The sequence below is a fragment of the Gavia stellata genome, chromosome 3, assembly GCF_030936135.1.
Source record: "Gavia stellata isolate bGavSte3 chromosome 3, bGavSte3.hap2, whole genome shotgun sequence".
NCBI classification, from domain to species: Eukaryota; Metazoa; Chordata; class Aves; order Gaviiformes; family Gaviidae; genus Gavia; species Gavia stellata.
This window is the reverse complement of record NC_082596.1, coordinates 65085888-65097003: the sequence shown is the minus strand read 5'-3', so window position 1 is coordinate 65097003 and position 11116 is coordinate 65085888. Positions and strand designations below refer to the sequence as shown.

The 11116-nt window shown below is 38.8% G+C and overlaps 1 protein-coding gene across 1 annotated transcript in view; it reads right to left on the bottom strand.

Moving 5' to 3' along the window:
- Nucleotides 1–3102: 3102 nt before the first annotated feature.
- Nucleotides 3103–11116, bottom strand: part of TSHZ1 (teashirt zinc finger homeobox 1) — a 52946-nt gene continuing 44932 nt past the window's right edge. The window contains exon 2 of the mRNA XM_059815637.1: nt 3103–6608. Within this exon, the coding sequence (XP_059671620.1) occupies nt 3424–6608 (3185 nt within the window). The 3' untranslated portion in view covers nt 3103–3423. The remainder of the gene's footprint in view (nt 6609–11116) is intronic.

Genomic DNA, 11116 nt, shown 5'->3' with positions numbered 1-11116 from the left:
TATAAGCAAACATGTGAACACCAGCAATGTAATGCTGAAAAAAAGTAGCTTTATACATCTCTGAAAAGAATCAGATACAATGGATTTTGAATACGTCACAAGATAGGTATACAGGCTTACAGAGACTACTACGGGTTTTAAGGCTCTTACGTCTTTTCTCTTCAAGACCAGTCCTGAAAGGCTATGTGGTCTCTTCCAGGTAGTAGCTTTAGTAGCTGCTAGTAGAATAGCACACACTTACCTTTGTTGAAATCTTACTGAAATAAAGAAGAAATAAACCTGCAAACCAATTCTGAGGAAAAGAATAACTCGGTTTTAAACTGTGCAAATTTTTTTTTAAAGGGCATTTTTCAAAAATACAATATTCAAACAAAAGTGGCAAAAATCCAAAGAATAAAGATTATACTGTCGCTGTGCTTCATTTTGTTAAGCAAGTGAAACATTAGAGCCCTCAAATTTTTATCTACTTCTTATTTCAGTCTTAGAAAGTGTTACATCAGCATAGTCACCAGGTAAAGCTGCTAGTTTATTCTAAATGGACCTTCTTCAGACGCTGGCACAGATGATGAGTGATTGTCCAATTCTGAAGCTATCAGAACTGAACGGATTTAGCAATGTCATAAACACCTCTCGAGGGAGTCACCTGGTGTTGAGAACTCACTTTACATGCCGTGTTTCAAAATGAGTTTTAATGGATTTACATTAGATTCAAATCTACTTTAGAGCTATTATTTCTCCCTTTCAACCTTTTCACCCACTACTGCAATGTAATACAGCATATTCTATAATCACATGTTTGCAGGCCTGTGGTAAAGTAAACAAAACTTCAAAGGGTTATTATTTAAAGACTCTCTATTACAGCTGTAGGCCTGACTGTTATTCTTCCTCACCACCCCTTGGGCCCAAAGTACATAATCATCCAGTAATTGAACTGAAATGTCTAAATGGCTAGATCCCCTGAAGGACATAGGTAGTTAGCAGCAAGGACCGTAAGGGACATTTAAAAAAAACCTCGCGGCACTTCCCTGCACTACTTACTTACAAAGACTATGTAAACGTAACTGACCTGGACCTGCTAGGCTCTTGCAGAAAACAGAACAATGCAGAGATATTTCTGGGGTTGTAAGTAAAGGTTAAATGTAGAACTGTGCTGTATTTGGAAGAAAAGATCTTACATTTAAATTACTTTCAGAAGAATTGAGAAGGAACAGAAATATACATACGTACACAGAAGTATATATAACACAATAGTATCACTAATACCACGTGAAAGCAAACCCCTCTAGGTTCTCATATTTAATAGCCCCTCCAAAAAGTGTAATGGATAGCAGATCCCAGGCTTTCATACACTGTAACTGTCAAAGCACTCAGGAGATAGAGTAGTGAAGGCTCTGACAGCTCTCTTTTACATTCTAAATGACATCTGCATTCAACAGAACAGAAATAAAGATTAAGGGAAACACCTGATATGATAGCACTCAGCTTACCTCAAAATGCAATATTTAAAAAGTACAGAGAAACACAGGTCTGCCTTCTTGTACTGTAAGTAAAAACTGGTGTCAAAGCCTCAGAGGTCTTCACTGCTGCCAGAAAGGCAAGTACTGCAGCATTCAACAGACTACAGGGGCAGAAGCCACAGCCTCTGACTATGTAACTGTTGAAATCAAAAGGTGTTTTGCCTGAGAAGGAAGGGAGGAGATGGTCTTTAAATGCACACAGAAAATGGCTTCGGGTACAGTCATACACCACGGGAAAATTAACTTGGCCAAAACCTTCTTGTACTTCAGTGATGAGCAGAGTGCCCGTCACTAACTGATGGCGCCCCACTGATTCTGTACCTTTCGCAGTACATACCTACTGCAAATCTCTTTTAAGAGGTTGTTAGTATTACAGCTTCGAATGAAACACGTCAGCATACAGATCACGAGAGATGATTTCGAATAGATTTTTGCAGGTTGATTATATAAACGGTGCCTCTTATTGCTGGAATAACACCTCAAAGGCAATATAATGACGACATGACAATGTATGTAAATCAAGAACTGCATGTGGGTTTATTTTACACTTGAGAAAACAGTGGATTTAATTGTGTGAACCAAAATGTACTGTACAATATTAATGATAAAACATCAAAATGTATAATTCATAGTGCATTGCTTGCTTTATTTTTATTTATTTAATTTTTTTGTCAGATAGTTCCTTTAAGTACATGCATCTGGAAAGATGCAGGTGCCAGTAAAATTCCTCTATTTATATCAAGCTGCAGGAACTAAATTTTATTCAAAAAGTGTGGTTTTACATTATATACACAGAAATCGAATATAAAATGACAATATAAAAAGTTAAAAGAGAAAGCATACAGCCAGAAGGTATAAAGAAAGTTGAACAGTTTAAAATGGTACGATATGTAACATGTATTTTTTTAAGCTGATGCTGGCAATTTACAAGGAACAGAATCCAACATTTGCCCCATTTTTTTTGTTTTCATTTACCAATGCAGCACACTATAGAAAGGTCAGCTTGTACCAAAGCTTAACATTTGTAAATAACTATAAACTGCAGTATTTTACAGGAAAAAAAAAAAAAAAGAAAGAAAAGAGCATTTTTACATTTGTTTTAAATAACAGCTTGCATACTTTTTTCCTTTTTTTTTTGCCAAAAAGTGGCAATTCTCAGCATCCAGAGGGTTTGGGCATAGTGGCAACTTGGTTTGCTTTTTTTTTTAATTGTTATTTAACTTATACAGTTGTGGTTTCCTAACCCCTTGAGTACTACACAGCTCTCCTTCTTCCAAGGACTGCATGCACAATTTCTTCACAAACCAGTTCTGCATTAAAAAAAAAAAGAAGCTCATTCATTTAAAAAAAATAAGTTCTGCTTCCGACACAGCTTTTATTTGAATGAAATGCCTTTAAGCCTTTTGTTTTGTTTTGTTTTTCCTTATTTACTTATTTAGTCACTGGAAAGGCACAGAAATGCTATTACAGTTCTCAGAGGGTTAAAACTTGACACTACCAGGTTCTGTGACCTTTATTGTCATGGCAACTTTGTAATTTTAGGATGTCGCTTTATCATTGTTCTTTGTGTCTTTCTTTACGGCTAAATTAATGTCTCTCAATAGTGTCTCCCACTATATTCTACAAAAGATAGCTTAACATCAAGGACAGATGTTGAAAATAAAGGTCAGACTTTGACTCACAAAAAATAAAAACAGAAACAAAAAATAACCATGCACCGATCAGACAAAGAGCATATAAATATAACTACAAAATAAGTGTAAGAAAAACCAAGGTCCAGATAGGCAGTTCAGCAACAAAAGTAAGACTGATTTCAGAGGCTCAGGTCAGGCCTAGTGCAGTACTATGAAGAAGTTTAGTGCAATGTTCCTGTGGTCACTTGCATACCTGGCTGCTTACCTGGACGCTATTGTTTTTCTAACTCAGTTACATAGATCAGATGGTCCTCTGGGGACTTGCCATGTGTTTTACTAAGGTGCAGTTTGACTGCATGCTTGCTTGCAAAAGTTCGGTTACAGAGCTTACACTGGAATGTGGAGCCTAAGTCCTCCTCGGCAATTCCAAGTGAGCCCAAAGTCTTGTTTGCGAGGACTTTTGAAACATTCTGCTGTTCTTGAATCTGATTAAGTGGCAACTTTGACAGATCCTTCAAACTAAACCCTAGGTGTGTCTCTAAGTGACTTATGTATGTAGAAGCAGTCCTGAACTGAGAGGCACAATCATTGCAAAAGAAAACAGGATGTCCTGTGTCCAAGTTCTTTAAAAATTTAGTTCCACCTGTCCTCCTCAACTGATACTTCACATTGGCCAGCCAGTGGCTAATTGTGGTCATGGAAAGACCAGTAAACTTAGAGATGTGTACCCGCTCTTGCGGACCTAAGTCCGACATAATGTATTTGCCTTCTGGGGTCTCCCTCAAGCTGGAAGCAAACTGCGCTTGAAGGATTAGAAGATGCTGAGGGTTCCAGTTGGACTGTCTGCCCTTCCTCTTGTGTACTGGTGACAGTTCATCCAGAGCTTCCTCAAAACTGCTCCCATCAGCATCAGACTTCTCTGACACAGTAGATGGAGTTGAAGACTTGGGTGTCAAACGCCCTGTGAGGTTCTTCACCATATCGGAAATATCCAGCAGCGCACTCTCCCTTAGTGGGGATGAGGCAGAGTCAGCCACGCTGGAAACAAGAGGTTTGTTTTTGGACTTGGTTAAATCAATAGGTTGATCACTGTTCTCATAGTAATACCGGTCAATAGCATCAGCCTGCTTGACCGGAGTGGTTGGGTAAATGGGTTTGTCCAACATGCTGTTGCTAATTTTGTACAGCATGGCCAAAGGGTCCAGAGAGGGGCTTACCGGCTTAGAAATTTTGCCTAAGTGGGTATTCATAATGGACTGTAAAGCACTCAATGGATTAATGAAGGATGGCTCAGGTGAATGATCTGTGATGATTCCTAAATTGTTACAGCCGTTTGCAACCTTTGTTTTAAGTGGCTCTGTACCATTTGGTGTATGTGCTTCTGCTGGACTATCCTTTCTGACCTTCTGAACTTCTGTCTCAGAGCTCTTCTTCTGCTGCTGTTTGTTATTTATTTCTTCTGCTTTTGGGAAGTCCTTGTTTTCTTTAGCAGCAGGTGACATGGGTTTGACTGGAGAAGTCTTCTCTTTCTCCAAAGGCTTTTCTTCCTTCTTCACGCTGATTTTACCTGTAACTTTTTCCACCAGTTCTTCCATAGCAGATACATTGCTCTTGTGAGGTGGGGGTGTGAGATTGCCTGGGGAATGAATGAGTGCATTGTGTTCTGACGACAGTGATTTTACACTGCTCGCGTAAGATGGCTGCATTTGAACGCTCTGCACCGCAGGCTGAAGGGGTTTGACTGTTCCCGGGAGCTGGTAAGCTGCATGAATACTGGGATATCCTCCCCAGGAAGGTGCTCCATTCTGAGCTTTGCTGATAGCTGTTGTCACCGTATTCTCCAGGGATTTCAGTATGTCTATTCCGCCTTTAGGACTATCATCTAGGTCCTCCTCTCTGAGGTACTGATACAAAGTTGTTGGCTCAAATTTCTCTGTAGAGTCCTCATTCTCTTCTTTAATCTTTTTCTCTGTTTCACTGACCACCACCTTTTCCTTCTCTAGGTCTTTCTTTTCCTCCGAGTTTGTGGAGCCCGCTGGGGAATCGGGCTGCTTTTTAATGTTGGAGGCTGGTAGCCTTGTGTGGGTGGTGGGTGGAAGAGGTATAGACTGTATCTTCTCCTCCACCACAGGGTCCAATACCAGCTGTTTGCCTTTCTTGGAAGCAGAATTGGTCACCTTCAAGAAATGACCAGTGACCATCATGTGAGCAGTGAGCTGCTGCAAAGTGTCATGGGAACTGCCACATTCCATGCATTTCAGTATTTGGGCTTTGCGTGCCTCAAACTGCCAAGTGTAGCTAGCACCATTTTGATAGCCATAGCGGTTGTTTGGAGTCACATAGGGGTTGGCAGTTTTCTGATCCTTTGCAGACTCACCCAGTGAAGCTTCTGCAGTGATGCCTGTTGGCTCAGGTGAACAAGGTGAAGTTAAGTCCTGAAGTGCTCGCTTTTTGGTAGAAGGGACCAATTTAGTGATGGCTGGTACTGGCTCCTTCAGAGGCACTTTCTGGTAATGCTTTGTTTTTATCATATGGACGCTGAGGTCTTGCAAAGACTCAAATGAATGCCCACAGTACATGCACTTCAGCACTTTTTGGGCATCCTCTTTGCCTTCCATTTCCATAAGTGATCGTTTTCTAGGCTTTGACCACCGTTTGGTCTTATCAGCTTCTTTATCTCTGTTGTCATCACGGTAATGTCCAGTTTCGTTCATGTGCACTGTTAGCTCCACCAGTGTGTCATAGGCTGCACTGCAGTCTTTGCATCGGAACTTGCTAGCACCAGTGAAGACAGACCCATAAAGTTTATTGTTTTGCCGGTAAAGCTGTACTGTGCTGAAAAGACTAGGCTCTGGGAGAAGTCCATACGATGAAGTCTGCTGCAAAGTTTTAGCCAATGCAGCTTGGTGCCAGTCATAACCTGAGCCACCACTGTTACTATTACTGTTACTAGTATTACTGGTAGTTGTACTGGTACTAGTGTTGGTACTGGTAGTACTAGTACTCTGGGAATTGGCACTGGTGTCAGTACTGGTGGTATTTTCATTCTGGCTGATTCCGTTGTTGCTGGTGGTTGGATTGGATTTCTTTAAGTCCAAAGCTAAACTGGACCAGCAAGTCTCTGAAAGCAAATTTGCATACACAGCTTTTATTTGTGCCAAGCTGTCCTGTGGATAGGAAACATTGTCTGTGCACTGAGGATCCTCTTTCTCTTCTTTAGAGGAAGTGCTTTTGAAATGGGCCAGCTGATCGCTGTTTTCACTAAACGGCGAACCATAGCCTGCATCCTGATTAGTTGCAGTGCTGACTGGGGAGTTCTGGTAGCTTTGAGCCTCTTTGATCTCCGCTTCTTCATTGCACAAATACTCATTCTCCTGGACGTCCAGAGACAGCCCATCATCTTCCACGCTGTCTTCATCTATTTCTGCTGCTTTCAATTCCTCCTCAGGAACATATGCTAAAATACAGGAGGGGAGACGAGGGGGGAAACAAGACAAAGTTATTGAACACGCACATTTTACATCGTTGCTGTCTTCTGTACTAAAAGCAGCAACCGTAAAGACAAATTCTGAAGATACATCCAGAAGCCAAACTCACCATCACTCACACACTCCACCTATAAATCCACATACTCTGTCCTGGTTACAGTTTGATATCAGTGCTACCTAAGAATAAACTTTGACTTCAGCAGTAAAATATGTGCCAGGACCACAGTAGATACAATAATATCAAAACCAAAATCAGACAAAGAACCTACTAAAGCAGTTTTTATCAACTTAAAAAATAGCCTGGCACTAAGCTATATTTACTGCACTATGTATGCACAACATGTTGCAGCTGACCTGCACCCCTCAGACCTAGGCACTCAGAACCACTGGCTTGACCAACTCCATCTCGTCAGAGCTGTCTTTTCTGGCAAACTGGCTTTAGCTACAGCTTCAAGGGCCATTTCTGTGTCACTGACACCTGACTCTAATGGAGCTATACAGGGCAAGTGTGTCAGGTCAGCTGTTCCAGGGTCTCCTGGTGGCTGGCAGTACTGGGTCCATCTGAGAGCAGAACAGCTTTCAATTTTACAAGGTGAAAAGAGAAGCAAGACTATGTTTGTTTTCTGAAATGGCTACGATATACTTTGCCTCCTGTTATGATCTGATGTGGGTCCTGCATCTACCATTTTGAAAACAGCAGTAAGAAACTAAAAGTAAATGTTAGAGATTAATTTTTAAAAGCAACAAACTAAAAACTTGAGACCTCCATCCCACCTTGCTTATTGGTTTATGGTAAATATGAAACTTTGCTATTGTATTGCTACCTGGTGAAACTATATAATCTTACCAAACTATGTGTTTATCTATATCAAACTATTTTTTAAACTAGCAAATGTGATATTCATGAGCAGATGGCCATTACATCAAAACACATTTACTCCAAGGGCCCAATTCACAGAAGTGGCTTACATGTACCTAAGTGATAAATGTACACTTTCATTGCAAAGCAGAAAACATAGTTGCACACATTTCCCTCCAGTTTTGTAAAAGAAGCTTAAAAAAATCACAATGATAATGGAATGGAGATCATTTATAAGCATGTCAAGGTAGAAAACATGGATTGTGAACAATTTTCAGCAAGCGAATAAAAAAATGCCTCCTTGTCAGGTGAACTGTGCAGCAAGTGATGCTGAAATGTGGCTTATGTCCTTCCATGTTACAATACTGAAAGAAAGCCACAAAAAGAGGCACTTCTGCTCATATGTGATATGAAGAAAATACGTATTAGCATATTAACAAAGCTGAGGTCTTCTTCAATTGGGGGGAGCATAAGTACAAGTTGAGCTTCTTTTTGTACACAGTTGCTAATACATTCTGAAACTTCTTTTCTGAAAAATAAAAAGAATCTTCTCTCGTTGTAATATGAACACTCTTTGAAACATCTTTTTTTTTTTTTTTTTTTTGAAAAGCAACAGTATTATGGCCAGTACTGCATTCTGTATTCACCTTTGCAATTCAGTCTTAATGCAGCCCCTAACTACTTCGGTCTGATCTTTTAAGATAAAGTAGTCCATCTAGTATGGGGGTAGTGCTGAACCTTAAGATACCCACTGCATCTTTCATCTGTCCTCTAAGCATCAAATTTTTTCAGAAGATAATTTGACCTTTTGGTTTTTAAAAAAGTGTTAGCTGGGGCCCAATTCCTTACAGATGCATCAGCCTCAGGTGTTTTCTAATATGTTTAAAAGGACTGGTGAGTACCAAGCACAATGTAAGTCACTACAGAAATCATCCTGGAGCCAAAGGCCAGGAAGATGCCAGAAAAACATTATAAAACCAGAAAAAAATATTCTTAAAAATGCACTTAGTCCATAAAAGGAAGAATAAAATACAGAAATAGTAAAAGAACTAAGAAATCAGTCAGCTTCCCAGTCTCGCAGTAATGCTGCTGTTGACACACTCTGCAGGTATTTGAGCACAGTAGAACTGCTGCAGTTCTGAACTCTAGGTATGCAAGTAGAATCCACTCCCACAGCCACAGTCTAAGATCTCTTCGCTCCCTCATTAAACACACCTGTTTTCAGTCATTTCTAACAGCAAAAGACAATACATCTTTAAGTTTCAGAAAAGAACAGTTGTAGGATAATACGGTTTCTGATTTTGAAATTACTTTTAAATAAAAAATAAAAAAACTCTGAGACCTAAAATGCATAAAAACGGACAGTTACCATCTGGCATTTTTATTTCAAAAAAACCAACAAAACTTAGTAATGATTAGCAGTCACCAAGTACAAGCTGAAAACTGTGGGGGCCTGCATTCTGAGCTTTTATGAACAGCTATCTTCTTACTAACCTCAGTGGAACTATGCCAATTTTCTCTAATTCTCACATCCCAATCTTTTTAATAAATAGATGTAAGAAACTTGTAAGATGCTGAACATTGCCATAGTTGATACAGCATTTTGTAAGAATCCCTGTGAATTATCTGCTTACATCTCTTTACTTAATTCTAAATTCCATAAATATTTATTTTTATAATTACTATATACAACCATCCAAGTATCTGCCTAAGTAGAAACTCTAGTTGAGCCACTGCCCTGTCTTTTCTTTTCCTTTATTTATTTATGATGGCGTGTTTTCTCTATTGTCATACTTTTCACTTTACCATAGAAATAAAAGGAGCTAAACCACACAAGAAATGTTAAAACTACATGAAAGGACGGTGTTAAACTGTCAAAGCAAAGAAACTGAGTGTTAGGGTAAAACATCCATCTTTCACTTTCTTTCCTAGTCTTAGGTTCTGCTGAGACTGCTACACGATTGAGTTCACTCCCTTACCAGTACATACTGCAATATAAGAGTTAAGAATGTATGATTGGCCAGGACTCTGATTTTCTATGATTTCAGAATTTAAGCCAGATTCTAAAAAAACCTGAATTTACATGATGTGCACACCCACATGTCTGTACAGTTGTTATCTGAAATAGCACAAAGAAATAATGCTTCTTAACAAAAAAGAGAGTAATTTATCTGAAAAGTTTAATTTCTATCACTGCGATCAAAAAGATTTTATTTAGCTCCTTTAGTTACTATAGGATACACACAATACCCCTTCACTCAGGACTACTAATGTTTATAAGATGAATAGCAGCACACTCAACATATGGTATTTTGCAAGGTCAGTGCAATTCTCTAACTGAAAAGGTTTCTGTTAAAGCTAATTCAGAAGCATACAAAATGAAGAATGTTAATGTCTAAAAACATGTATGTTTTACTAAAATTCTCACAGAAATTTGACAAATAGGTAACCTTCAGAATTTTAAACATAGCAAAAACATTCCTAGTAAAATTACTTGCAGACAAGTAATGTTATTCTACATCAAATAAAAGCATGAGATGTTCAGATTCTCCCCCTAAATTGTAATAGGTAGATCAACAGACAGATTTCAGACAGCATATCTTCTGTGACCGAGAAACTCTCAACAATCTTCTCCAGATATGCCTGCATCTGCAAGGACACTGCTGGTTTACAAGTGTCCTGAAACCACACAAAAATACCAAGAGCAGATATAAGCAGTGATCTTCCTCAACAAAAGCTACATCAAAGCAGAAGAAATTACAGAACATGTCAGGTTTTCTTTTCTTTCTCATTTGTGCAAGCACACACTCAGGCAAATGCACGATGGAAAAAGGGGAAAAAGCCTCAAATTCCAGACAACTAAAATTAGGGGAAGCAGTTCGTATTTCTTTTCTTCTTACTAAGTCTTGCTAATATTTTTTGCTTATAAAATGTGCCTTCTGGATGCCAATGCTTCCCCATAGATATACTGTCATCTTTGAGCAGTGTTAAAAGCTGTGCATTCTAATCTAAGTGGACGTGAGACGCTATATACTGTACATGTGAGTAGCACAGCACGTTGTGTTTGCTTTGGTGAGAATATTTACACTATAAATACACATCCATTGTTTGAAAAAGCAGACAGAGATCCAAAATGTAAGGATGTGGTTAAAAATATATATATTCTCACATGAAACCTTTCCGTAACCTCGGACTGGTGCTTTTGAAGGATTCTGTCTCTATGGAGGTATTCTCTTCCAGTCAAAAAGGGATTCAGCATTGAATACATTATTTTGAAAAGGACAAAAGTAATGATTGTATTAGTTTTTAACAGTCTACAAAATCAAATGTAGTAAACTTTTCAAGACCCGATTTTAAATCCTCCAAATAAATAAATTTATTTAGAAGAAACACCTAAGTATTGAAGGCTACAACTCAGTAAAGCAATTGAATACTAAAATAATTTTCACTGAAATACGCATTTCATAGTTTCAACAAATAGGGATGGATTTAAGTCTAAAATTCTTCACTAAATCAGGGCCTAATCTGGGACTAAACAATAGTGGCACGATGTGAATATTCACCATTCTTCAACAGATGTATTTTCACAGCTTCTAATATTTACCCAGCCAACAGGAG